The sequence below is a fragment of the Mustela nivalis genome (assembly GCF_964662115.1).
Source record: "Mustela nivalis genome assembly, chromosome: 17".
In the NCBI taxonomy this organism is placed as follows: domain Eukaryota; kingdom Metazoa; phylum Chordata; class Mammalia; order Carnivora; family Mustelidae; genus Mustela; species Mustela nivalis.
The window spans coordinates 15,209,628-15,223,033 of record NC_139036.1 but is presented as its reverse complement, the minus strand read 5'-3'; the positions used below and the strand labels follow the sequence as shown (position 1 = coordinate 15,223,033).

The 13,406-nt window shown below is 53.2% G+C and overlaps 1 protein-coding gene across 6 annotated transcripts in view; it reads right to left on the bottom strand.

The window, feature by feature from the left end:
* Positions 1 to 563: 563 nt before the first annotated feature.
* Positions 564 to 13,406, bottom strand: part of EPN2 (epsin 2) — an 82,651-nt gene continuing 69,808 nt past the window's right edge. For all 6 annotated transcript variants that reach the window (XM_082706910.1, XM_082706912.1, XM_082706908.1 and 3 more), the window contains 4 exons: positions 7,991 to 8,164; positions 7,309 to 7,395; positions 5,076 to 5,291; positions 564 to 3,394 (listed from right to left, as the gene is read on the bottom strand). In XM_082706910.1, coding sequence (XP_082563036.1) covers positions 3,096 to 3,394; positions 5,076 to 5,291; positions 7,309 to 7,395; positions 7,991 to 8,164 — 776 coding nt within the window. In that variant the 3' untranslated portion in view covers positions 564 to 3,095. The remainder of the gene's footprint in view (positions 3,395 to 5,075; positions 5,292 to 7,308; positions 7,396 to 7,990; positions 8,165 to 13,406) is intronic.

The window sequence follows — 13,406 nt, the reverse complement described above, 5'->3', positions numbered from 1 at the left end:
GACCGCCATGGCTAAGCCACTGACAGGGCAGTGTAGCCTAGAGCACCGTGACATACAGGTCCCCCTCTCCTGTCCGGGGAGTGGCTGGCCCCACTGCTCCCAACTTGGGCAAACCCTCCCCAGGCCTATTGAGTTCTGCTCCCTGAGTGGCCACAGGCGGCCAGGGCAGCCCCAGAGGCCAGAGCTGGGGGTTCCTCTCAAGTGGAAAGCCGCAAGGCCGCCCCAGGCCTCCTTCCCCACTCTGTGCTGGCCTCTGCCGTACATCCTCCTGCTGTCCAAACACCTCTTCCATCCCTGCCTGGAAAGGAAGGAGTTTTTGTCCTTCCACTGTGGTGCCACCTCTGATCACAGGATCCCAAGTCCACGGGTGGGGAGGTGCACCTACCCACCCACCAAGGCCCGTGCCTTGCCGACCACCTGTCGTGGTGCCCCGAGGGCTGCCTCCCAGCCAGCCTCCTCCCCTGTCCACAGAGGCTCAAACAGGCACGAAGATCGGCTCCTGCCCACCCGTCTCCGGTGGGAGACAGAGACGGGGGCGAGGAAGGACACAACCAGAAACCGCATCATGATACAAATGATAAATTATATTTGTACAGTAAATAAGTATCAATAGTCAACACACGTTCAAAACCAGCCACCGGCCTCTGGGACTGAGAAAACGGCTGGGCGGCGCCCCCTACCCCGGTGCCCATCAGGAGGGAGCATGACGGCACGTGTGTCACACGTGTGGCAGCAGCCGGCGGCTTCATGATCAGTGCAGCAGGCAACAAGGGACAAGGTGCCTGGGACAGGCCTGTGCCCGGGTGTGAGGGGGTGGGGAGAGGGGGCGCAGTGGGTCTTGTGGGGCCTCGGCGGCCCAGTGGCTAGAATGCTGGGGCCTCGAAGTCAAGTCAGGAAGGGCTCTTGACTGTTTACAAAAAGAATCACCGACGCAGTAGTCAGGTCTGGGCTACTGGCCTGTGAAGGGGTCCGGGCTCGCACCATGTGAGTGAAAGCACCTCCCGGGGGGGGAGCCACCTGCTGGGCCCCACCCTGTCCCCATGCTCCCCCAGGTCGGAGGAGGCCAGGGCGGGCTCCAGCCCGCGGTCCAGCCCCAGCTGTCCGGCTCTGGTGGAGGCATGGCCGGTCAGGAGCTCTGGGGGTAGCTCCTCCGGCTGGGGGACAGCCTTGGGGAGCGGCATGGGTGAGCTTTTAAAATGAGGAAACAGGAGAGGCCAGAAAAGGCTGTTTGGGACTCCGCCTGCTCATCTCCAGGCCTGTGCCCTGCTCAGGGTCTGACCTCCTCCCAGAACAGGCCACAGGAAGCGGAGGAACACCGGGGGGTCAGCTGCCTTGGAGTTGGGGTGAAGTCCACAGTGGAAAGCAAGACTGCAGCGCCCACAGGCAAGGTGACCTGACCGGAGGCAGGTTGGGTGTGTGTGTGGCGGGGGCGGGGGGAGGGGGGCTTCCTTCCCTGGGGAGAAGCACGTCTTTTCTGCTCTTTCATGAATTCATACTTTTCTTCTAGTGGCGGGTGGGGCGAGGAAAGGAGGGAGTTGGGAAAGGGAGGTAATATTAGTGCATGTTTGTTAAAAATCCATGTGAGAATGACTTTTTTTTTTCTTCCTCTCCGAAATAAGAGATGATGAGAATTTTAAGTCTGCAGTGTGTGTCTGGAGTTAGCAGGAGGCTGGCCCCGGGGAGCCACGGGCACTGAAGACGCCCGCAGTCTCCACGCCATCCCCATCCTTACCCTGAGTGCGGATTAAGACAGAGAGGATCACAGACACACAAGGTTCAAGATGCCTCTTCCGTTTCCAATTTGCACCGGAAACGGAAGTCCTTGTTGATCTGTGCATGCCTTCAGTTATAAAAGGGAATTAGCAGATAAAAACTGGTGAGTCACATCCATCCATCAGATTTTTTTCCCTTTAACTTGATGTTGGTGTACCAGTAAGAAAAACAGCCTCTCTCAGGATCCAGCCCAGAAGGCTGCGGTTCAATCTGTTGGGTAAGTCACCAAAAAAGGGAGTAAAAGAAAGGAAAAGGCAACTGGAGGCTGGGTTTTTGTTGTTGTTGCTGTTGTAGATTTTTTTTTTTTTTAAATAAACATCATCTTTTCTGTGTAATCAAATTCCCGTATTTTTCCCTATAAAGAATTTGCTTTAGTTTTTTTTCCCCCCATAAGGCATTTTTTTTGCTTCCTATTTAAATTTTCTTAGAGTTAAAACCATAAATAAGAGGGTTTAAACCATTCACATGACACGTGCCAGTATCTTAATTCAGCCAGACCTGGTAAATTCTATCAAAACTAGACAGTTAAATAAGAACCACGTTATAAAAATATTAGCCAAAAAAAGACTATTAGGTAATTCTGCAAACTCAAATATGAAACTGTACTAAACAAATTATGTGCAAACGTATACAAGCATAGAGCCATGTGGCAGGGGTTATGCTCAGATTAGTTTAAAGCTCGCTCTAGTGGATTTAATTTAAGAGTTGTTCCGCGGTGGTAGGGTTTGCTTTGAACTCACACACGAGTCAAAGAAAAATAAAATATGCACAACCACTTCCCCAGAAGGTCAGCATCTCACGGAGCTGTGCTTCATTCCATCCACACCTGGGACCGCCTCGGGTGTTGCTAGGGCTGGAGGGGGTGGGTCACAAGGACACAGCGGTGGCGTTCCTAGGCCTAGGCCAGGCAGCGTCCCAGAGGCCCTCAGGCTGAGGCTCAGGGTGAGGTCAATGCTGACAGTTCCCGCCCCCTCGTCCTGGGCCCCAGAGAGCTAGCCGGTCTCCAGGACCAGGACCTCGGCGTTCAGGAGGAAGTGGGGATGCCACTGGGTTGGGCCCCTCCCGCGGGCAGTGGGCTGGGGACAGGCGGGTGGGCAGCCTCAGAAGGCGCGGAGACCCACGTCTGACGTCTAGCAGGCCTGCCGCTGCTTGACGGGTCAGGGCTGTGCAGACAACCCTTCTATCAGAAAGCCAGAACTGGAAAGCCCTAACACCCACACCCCCACTCTTGGACACCATTCCACAATCGAGAGTCCCTGCTCGGCGTCCTCAGGCACGGAGGCTCTGGGCATGCGCTCTGTGGTGGGGCCCCAGCCCTGGCACTAGAGAAGGAAAGGGTTGGTTGTGCCGGTGGCCTGAGCTGCCGAGGGGGGAAGGCCCACGCTCCCCACCATGTTCATCGCGGTGGGGCCAAGTGGCGTCAGGGAGGACCCTCCAGCCCCCAGAGCCGGGTGTGGGGCCGTGGAGGTCATGGAGGCCACAGCCATGGGCTCCACACCTGGGCTAGGCCCAAAGGACGTGCTGGTCCCCAGGACAGGGCTCCCCCGCAGCTGGTTCAGCGTCAGCGGCTGCGGCTGGTTCACCTGGAAGGGGTTGACAGGGGCCGAAGCGGTGGCTGCACCTGGGAAAGAGGTGGGGCAGTGGCTTGCGTCAGAACAGACCCACCCCCAAGTCCAAGGGCGGGAGACGGGGGTGACCAGTAGAACGTGTGCACCTCTAGGGGACGGGGTGCTTCGTAGTGCCTGCTGCTCTGCAGAGCCCCGGTCTCCAGCCAACACAGGGCACACGTGCCCCCTGCCTGCATCTCCAGCGTCTGGTCAAAGAGACCAAGGCTGTTCGAAGCCGAGTGGCTCATCCGGAGTCACCAAGTCTGACTGAGGCAGTGCCAGGAGCGTGCCTACTCAGAGCTGGCCCCCCATGTCTCCCTCAGCAACAAACAGCTGGCCCCACTCCCCTAATCTGTCTGTCAAGCTCTGTGACACCAGGTGTCTGGGAAAGGGGCACCGTCGGGGAGCGGGGATCCTTAGCATGCGGCCAGAGAGTGCCAGCCTCCACCCTGGACCATGGGACCTGAGGGCTGGCAAGACTAAGGCTCTGAGAAGCCCTGCAGTCAAGAAGTGGAGGCAGCTCTGTCTTAACCAGCGTTTCCAGAAAGTACCACACATCGTTAAGGCTTTCTCCCCTGGCTTTTAGCAAAAACATCTTTGGTGCTCTGCCAAAGCCCCCGAGCGCCACCAGCATGGAGCCTCCAAGCAGCCCAGCCCTTGAGCACACAGGCTGCCCGCCGAGGAGCACCCCCAGCCTCCCCGAGGAGATGCTGCCCGCTCTCCAGCCCACCGTCGGGGGAGGCAGGCTCTGCTGAGGGCACAGCTGGCGTTCCTGCACCAGCACCACTCCTAATGCTGCAGAGCAGCCCCGCCAGAGCTGAGCCAACCCGGAGGTGCCGGGAGCCCCCCGTAGCGGGATGGCGGGACCCCAGGCAGGCAAGCTAGCCTGGCTGGGACACGGGGTTCAGATCCGGCTCCACCCAGGGAGTGAGGGGCAACCATGTCCTCGCCCCGCTCAGGACCACGGGGACTGGCTACAGTCCCCACCCTTAGCACTTCTAAAACCCGGGGTCCATCTCTGCAGGGTCCTCCGAGGGGCCGCAGATTCCGCGGTCTGAGGGAGGCTCTCAGACTGAACGCCTTGAATGAGACACACTGGGGAGCCCATGGCCCCAGGGACCCCGGACTCTAAAGCCAAGGCAGGAGGGCTTGTCTTGCAGTCCACAGAGCCTTTGAGGGGGAGAACGGGCATTTAGACAGAGCCTAACGGCAGGGAGGATAGATACAGAGGTGGGAGGGCAGGGCTCCCAGCCCCAGAAAGACAGAATCTGGCACCTCAAATGGCTAAAGAAGGGTCTGTGGGCCCCTTGCAAAGGGCCCCCCGAAAGGGGAATGTTGGGCAGCAAACCCCAGCTCTTCCTCTCCCCGCCACTGCCCTTCTGCAGCTGACCAAGTGGTGCTTGCTGGAGGGTCTCCCCGGCCAAGGGCACGAAGTCTGGGGCAGCTTCTGCTCAGTGGTCTCCACAGTGAGGTGGGGCTGTTTCCCACCCATCCCCGCAACCACACATCAGCTTTCATGCCCTGACCCCCAGGCCCTGGAGAGGCCCAGGAATTCCGGGCATGCTTCCTGGGTAAGGCAGGAAGATCCTCGGAGGAGAGGTGAGAAGTGGAGGAGAGGTCAAGGCCGGAGGCTAGCCCCAAACCCGTAGTCAGGAAGGGCAGACAAGCAGAGGGAGCCCCAGGAAGCAAGCATACCTGGTGCCAGGAAAGGGTTGAGGGACTGGGCTGGCGGGGCTGGCCTGGTCACCAGCGAGTCCAGGTTGACCAGGGCTGCATTGGGGCCCAGGAAGGACTCGGGTGTTTTCCGAGCGCTGCTGGGCTTGCTCGAGGTGGAGGTCGGGGGCTGGCACTCGAAGGGGTCTGGGCTTGTAGTTCCGTTGTTCTGGGACGGAGGCGAGGCCACAGCCTCAGCTACAAGACAAGAACACACAAGGGCATGGTGAGGACAGAGGGCATGGCCCCGACACCCGCATGCAACACTGCTAACCCCAGCAGCGTCCTGTGCAAAGACACACACATTCTGGGGGACCAGTGTCGCCACACAGAAGACGGGGATGTCCACGGCAGTGTTGTTTCCAACAGACCTGGCCGGGGACAGTCAGCCACAGGGTAGTGTACAGAACCCTTGTTTGTGGGGGCACCTGGGTGGCTCAGTGGGTTAGGCTGCTGCCTTCAGCTCGGGTCATGATGTCAGGGTCCTGGGATCAAGCCCCGCATTGGGCTCTCTGCTCAGCAGGGAGCCTGCTTCCTCCTCTCTCTCTGCCTGCCTCTCTGCCTGCTTGTGATCTCTCTCTGTCAAATAAATAAATAAAATCTTAAAAAAAAAAAAAAAAAAAAAAGAACCCTTGTTCGTGTACGCAAACCCAGAGCGCAGGGACAGGAGGCCTAGTGACGGGGAAAGAGGGCCGGATCACGTCACGGGAAGAGCAGCAGTTGGCAAAAGTGCGTACGGCCCGGTCCTCTAGAAATATCGGGATGGTATTTAGGGCTGCGGGCCAGGTGCACACAGAAGACGTATGTCATGTGTTTTCACTATCAATTTTCTACAATGATCATGAATTTCTTGAGAGAGAAGAAAAGCAAAGACCGTGTCAGCAGAGCTCAGAAAAAGCGTTGGAAGGCAACACAGCGGCGAGGGAAGGGAGGTTTACAGAGGAGTTCCGTTTTCTTCCATACACTTTTCCAAATTTTCTACAGTGGAAACAGTTCCAGAACTGGGGGTGAGTGTTTGCAAGTGCACAGAAGGACGGTGCACGTTATAGGGCCACACTGCCTGCTCGTTGCAGTGCACCTGGGTCGTCAAGGACCACGAGGCTGCACTCCAGCCTGCAGAAGAGATGCATGGAATTTTGGGCGTTTTTTGTTTTGTTTTTTAAATATTTTACTCATTTATTTGACAGACACAGGTCACAAAGAGGCAGAGAGGCAGGCAGAGAGAGAGAGGGGAAAGCAGCCTCCCCGTCAAGCAGAGAGCCTGATGCAGGACTTGATCCCAGGACCTGGAGATCATGACCTGAGCTGAAGGCAGAGGCTTAACCCACTGAGCCACCCAGGCGCTCCAGAATTTTGTTTAATGCAGCAAAAGAAAGACCCCAAGAAGCAGCACGTTCTAAGTTGCCTCTGGACCCCTGAGCTGAGAGGGGGCCAAGCAGCGGTCAGGGGTCAGGCTGCACGGACCTCAGATGGGAGGCCGGCTGGGCCTATGGCTGCTTCTGGGGGAAGCAGTCCGGGGGAGGTGAGAGGGAGGTGAGGGGGTGGAGGGGTAGATGGAGATCGTGGCGGGGGCACAAGGAGAAGCGGAGAAGCTGCTCCATGTGGTTGGGAGAGGTGGCCTGGAAGTGGACAGAGGCAGCCTGGCTCTGTCCCTGGCCTCCTCCCCCAGTCTGGACTCTCTGTCCCCCACCCTGATACCCTGCAGCCCAGAGGCACTGGGCTGGGGCTCTGACAGGGACTGGGTGGAAGCCACAACCTGGGATGATCAAGTAGGGGCAGAGATACCCTGTCCGGGCCCAGAGCAGGTGCTGTATGGAAAAGGGGCACCATGTCGAGAGGGAAGTTGGGAAGACTAAGGCATACGGAGGCAGCAGTTGAGATGGGGCGATGGGGGCCCAGGCTGGGCTGGAGAGGCGGCGGTGGGGGGGCACCTGTGCAGGCAACCTCGAGGGGCCCAGGGGTGGGGCCGAGACCCAGAGGTGAATGAGACCAGAAGCATAGGCCCAACACCAGGAGAGAGTGAAAAAAAATTCTCAACTGCATGACTCTTTACTGCTGATGTGTGAATTCCTGCAACCAGCCACTCACAGCTCCCAAGATCAAGACACAAAAAAAATGCGCGAAGTTGAGAGGTTCTGAAAGCTGATTATTTCTGCCCTAACTGGACTGGTCAAATGCACAGAACGTTATAGAAACAACCACCACCTTCACATACCTGTTTTTTTTGAAGTCCGGAGGTTGTCAAATTCAGAAAAGTCATCTTTAATGGTACCATTCAGATTACTGAAGAGATCAAAGGCCCCTGGGGGAACACAAGAGGCTGGTGACTGCGGGTGTAGTTCCCCATGATTCTGCTTCCCGGTCTACAACCTAGGGCTGCTGGCGGCAGGTGGGGGAGGGATTGCTAACCCTGCGCCTGGGGGAGAATTGAGAGCCAGAGGGCAGCTCGGGGTCACCAGCTGGTTTGAGCAGGGGCTGAGCCAAGGATCCTGGCCTCCCACAACCCGGCGTGGGGGCGTCTGCCTGCCACTGCTCCCACCAGCCCTGCCCCAAACTGAAGGAGGGGCTCATGCGGGGGAAGAGACTTCTGAGCCAGGTTTGGTGACCTGGATGGCTCCCGTAGGAAGCTACTGGAAGGAGTGCCTAGAATGCAGCCTGCCCAGGTGCCCTAGAGAAGTCCCTCTGGATGGCGGTTCAGGTGCCCCGAGGGCCTGTGGGCTCACTCTTCGCAGTGGGCTTATGGCACTTGTGGTGTTTGGCGGGGAAGCTGGGGACAAAAACCACAGAGACAAAGATAGCAAGAGCAGGCCACCATAGGTCCCATGCCGAGGAGCCAGGACAGGGGACAGCAGTGTGTCCAAAGGGGCTCTCAGAGCCCGTGCAGAGCGAGGTCTCACCAGAGGAAGAGATGGGTTTAGTGGCCGAGGCTGCAGCCCAGGCGTCTGCTGTCTTCCCGGCCCTGGGGGCAGGCTGCTGCGGGGCCGCCCAGGGGTCCGAGCCCTTTGGGCCGGAGTGTGTGCTGGCACCAGTGGGCACACCCCACGGGTCAACAGAGGCAGCTGGCTTGGCACCTGTGGAAGGTAGAGTAGGCTCAGCTACGTCCTCAGAAAGTTTTGGGCAGCTGGGGTGAGAAAGGAAAGGATACTGGGCCACGTGAGCTACATCCGGGTCTGCACCATGTCAGGACAGGCAGCTATCCTAACTAAGGCTGCTGTCCCAGGCATGCGAAGCTGGACTGAGCCGAAGGCCGGGACTGACAGCCATGGGGGCTTCCACCCTGGGGGTGGGGTATGCTGGGCCCAGACTATTGGGAAGGTACCAGACGGCACACAGCTGAGAAATTTCCCAAGTGGCTGCCACACGTGGTCTCGCACAGAGCTCCAAGCCATGTTCAAACCCGCCTCCCCAGAGTCCGCCAGCCTCCTCCTCCGGATGCGCCCAGTACCCCCCTGCTTTGAGTGGTTTCTGCTTTTGATAGAGGGCAAATAAAACAGATGAGGATGGTGTGAGGAACAGTAAACAAAAGCCTACATGCATAGCCAGTGTTTTCAGCCAGTGAGTGACCAACCAGTTTATGGGGTCATGACTGGCCTTTTTTAAGAGAGTATAACAGGGACACGTGAGCACACCTAACGGGCGGTGTCCATCCAGCTGTGCGTACCTTTCATCTGTCACATGTAGATGCAGGCCTTACTCAGGCTAAGTGCATACACGCCCCAGGCATGCCTCGCCTTTCTTTGAGGAAGGTCAGAGCCAGTGTTTAAAGGTCACCACCACCTCTCAAGGAGAAGGGCCTCCCCGCTTCATGACATCTGTCAGCCCAATCTTTCCTTTGTGTTAGCCCCCGCCTTAATCTTTCCTCTGGTTCTACCCTGCAGAGGCACCTTGAGACACAACTGATCAGCTGTGCCACTTTTTTCACTTTACACAAACGGAAACACTGCACACATTCTGTGTGACCGGCTTTGCTCACAACGCACTTGATATGGGAGATTTCAGCTGTGTTGACATGCAGCTGAAACCTGTTCCCTTTTCCTGCTCTAGAACCTTCCAGTCTAGCGGGGGTCGGGCGGGGAGGAACCACAGCTGGTCAGTCTGCTGAAGGTACTGGCTTGGTTTTGCTTTGGTGGTGCTGTTCTTTCTTCTCCTGTCCTGTGCACTCGTACCAGTGAGGCTCCGTCCCCTCCGCGCGGTCGTGCCTTACGTTGTGTGCACACAAGTCCTGGCACTCCAGCGACTGGCCCCTAACCTCAGTAAAGCTTCCTGCTCACTTTCTGACACATTACAATCTGGCGGGCGTGCAAGGTTACCAGGCTGTTTTGTTTTGCATTTCATTGTTCCTTAATGAGACCATGCCTCTTGTCATTTTTGTTTGTGGGTCTTCTGTGATTCGCACCTATCCCAATCTTTCTCTGCCTTCCTTTGGGTGTTTATCTTTCTCTTCTTGATTTGAGAGTTCTCATCAATAGGTGAGAATAGGGTTTTACTTGGGTTACAAAAGCAAGGAAACTACCTCCCAATTTGTGGCTTTTCTTTTCTCTCCTTAAAGTAGATTTTGGGGGCACCTGGGTGGCTCAGTTGGTTAAGCGGCTGCCTCCGGCTCAGGTCATGATCCCAGGGTCCTGGGATCGAGACCCACGTTGGTCTCCAGTCCCACAATGGGCTCCTTGCTCGGCAGGAAGTCTGCTTCCCCCTCTGCCCCTTCCTCTGCTTGAGCTCTCCCTCCTGCTCTCTCTCTCGGACGAATGGACAAATAAAATCTTTTAAAAATTTTTAAAAAAATGTTTTTAAATTAAAGTAGCTTTTGATGAGCAGACATCTGAAATTGAGCGGGGTGCAACCTATCAGTATTTTCCTTTGTAATTTGTGCTTTTCCTGACCTTTAGGAAAGGTTTCCCTACACCTCAACCATCTTCCTCTATAGCAACATCAAAAAGATCTACAGTTTGCCTTGCACATTCATGCGTTTGCCCCATTAGCAACTGATTTTTGCATATGTCACAAAATACAGATTTGATCTCATGCTTTCCTACCCTGAGTCGTCCTACCACTCTTTTCCCACTGACCTGCACACACTGCCGCCTCCACAAGTCCTGGCTTCACAGATTCATTCCTGGGCTCTCCCTTCGGATCCACTGACCCCTCTGTTTTCACCCCTGTGCTTTCTGGATTATCCTCATGGATATTCTTATCATAATAAAAATGGCTATCTGGTACCTGATACCTCGATCTTGTTCCTCGGGCATACATGGCTATTTCCAGCCCTTTGCTCTTCCATAATCATTTTAAAATCACGTCAAGTTAAAAAAAAATGAAAAAGAAAATAAGGAAAGAAAACCTTGGGGTTGGGGGCAGGAGCCTGGGTGGCTCAGCTGGTTAAGCACCTGCCTTCCACTCAGGTCATGATCCCAGGGTCCTGGGATCGAGCCCCACGTTGGGCTCCCTGGTGAGCATAGAGCCTGCTTCTCTTTCTCCTTCTGTCTGCTGCTGCTCTCTCTTTCTGTCAAATAAATTAATTAAACTTAAAAATTTTTTAAATTAAGAAACCAAAAACCTTGCTGGTATTTTGGTCAGAATTGCACTGAATCTCAGATCAGTTTGAAGTAAGTTCTTATCACTCTAACAGCAAGTCTTCCGAATAAACCAAAGTCACAGGACATCTCTCCTTTCACTTAAGTCCTTCTTTAAATGAATGATTTGAAGTGAAAGATGTCAGTGAAAATCTTATTTTAATCTTTTATTTCTATAAAGGATTCATTTGTATAACTTCTGTAATGCCTATTTCTAAGGACTTAAGTATACACACACACACACACACTTAAGATTTTATCTCAGAGAGCAAGCAGAAAAGAAGGGGGAGCAGCAGAAGGAGAAGCAGGCTCCCAGCTGATCAGGAAGCCTGATGCAGTGTTTGATCTCAGGAGCCTGGGATCATGACCTGAGCCAAAGGCAGATGGTTAACAAGTGACTGAGCCACAGGCATCCCAGGACTGGTATATTTTTAAATTTTCATTTTTATTCGTTTATTGTATACAGAAAAAATTTAACTTTATACACTGATTCTTGCAGCCTGCAATCTTACTAAATGCTCACCTAATAATTAAAATTAATGCAAATCATTTATTCTAAGGATTCTTATATCTCTTGATTCTAACAGAGTTATGCGAGTTTTTGGATAGCCTATGTACATGATGATATCACTGGCAAATGATGATGGTCTAATTTTCCCCAGTCCTTATACTTTTTCTTTTCTTTCCCTGCTTCACTGTGCTGGCTGGGGCCACCAGTCCCAATGTAAAGTATGAGTGTGCAAAATCAGTGTCTCTGTTTCAAACACTCTTCAGGATCCATTTTCAACCATTTAAATTAAAACAGTTGCATTTACCACTTGTAGGCTTTCTTCCTTCTGGAAGCCCTTTATCAGGTCATGGAAAATCCTCATCACTCCAAGTTTGCTAGGACTTTTGCCATGAACGGCTGATGAATTCTGCCAACCGGTTTCTGGCCCTATTAAGATGACAGCACAATTTTTCTCTTTTGGTCTGTGAAGTATACGTCTTCTAAGGACCTGTTCCTTGTGAACAAAGCTTCTCATCATGTACTGTATCATCTGTATATTTTTCAGTTTGGATTTGCAATTGTGTCTTTGCTTTTTGCGTCTGTACTCGTAGCTAGGGGTGGCCTGGCAGGTCTGTTCTCACATGGTATGTCCTGTCTGGTTTTGGTGGTAAGGTGATGCTCATCTCATAAAACCAGGAGGGACACTCCCCACTTTCCTACCTTCTGAAGGAGTCTGTATAAAGGTGGAATTGTTTCTTGAATGTGTTAGAATTTGCCAGGTAAAGCCCTCTGGGTGGATTGCTGGGTGGGGAGGATTTTTGAGCCCTGACTCAATGCCTTTAATGATTATAGCACGATCCCTACCTTGGGATTTTTTATTGTTCTTTGGCCAGCTCTGCTAAGTTTTCCTTCTAAATTTATCCTCTTTAAGTTTTCGGGTTTTGTAAGAACAGAGTTGATCAAACAGCCTCTCACTCCACGGGAATTCTTGGCAGTTATGTTCCCGTGGTTCACTCCTCATAGTGTCTGTGCTTTTCCTCTTACTATTTTAAGAAGGCTCCACACCCAGTGTGGGGCTTTAACTCAAACCCAGAGATCAAGATTTGAACTGAGATCAAGAGTCAGACCCTTAACCAACTGAGCCACCCAGGCGCCCCCTCTTTATATTTTTTTAATTGATCTTGCCAGGGAATTTGTCTGTTTTCTTACACTTTCAAATTACCAACATCTGTCTTTGTGGATATGATCGTGTGTCTGTTCTAATGCATGGATTTCTGTTCCTATCCGTGTTTTATTTCTTCCACTTTATTTGGGTGGCAGGCATTTTAGAATGCTACGAATGTAAACGCCGAAAAGCTGTCACTTCCCCTCACACTGTCATTTCAGGCGCCCCACGAATTCTGAAATAAGTGTATTTACCTTAATATTTTTGGTTCTCAACATATTTGGTTCGCATTATCATTTCTTCTTTGAGTCAAGATTTCAGGAGTGTTTTTCAAGTGTCAAGTGTATGGAGTTTTTCTAGTTTTCTTTTTGTTGTCGAGGGTATTATGCTCAGAAAATGTGCTCTGGGTGCTCCCAATTTCCAGAAATGGTTTGAGGCTCGTAGCCTTTACGCCCAGCGTACGATCAAGTTTTTGCCAGTATGTGTGTGCTCCCCTCACTGGAAACAAATCCATGACCTCATGAACCATGCTGCCCAAATTGCTACATTCTCACTACTTGTGGTGAAATACTATGAAATATACATATCGGTCTGCACACCCCCACTCCTGGCACAGAATTCCCAAAACCCCTGTCATTTCTTAAGCGACCAGGCACTACAAGCATCTCTTGCTTACTGAGGTGACCCTGTGTGGGTTCCTGGCCACCTCCTGGCTGAAGCCAGGATAACCAGAACCCCCAAGACTCAATAAGGAGCTGGGAACATTTCTGTTACCTGGAAATGTCGCGTTTCACCTTCCTTCTTAGGGAACACCTTCATCGAATATACAATTCTGCAGGGTCACGGTTGTTTTGTTGGTGATTCAAGATTTAAAATGCATTTTACCGGGCGCCTGGGTGGCTCAGTGGGTTGAGCCGCTGCCTTCGGCTCAGGTCATGATCTCAGGGGCATGGGATCGAGTCCCGCATCAGGCTCCCTGCTGAGCAGAGAGCCTGCTTCCTCCTCTCTCTATCTGCCTGCCTCTCTGCCTACTTGTGATCTCTGTCAAATAAATGAATAAAATCTTTAAAATAAAATAAAATAAAATT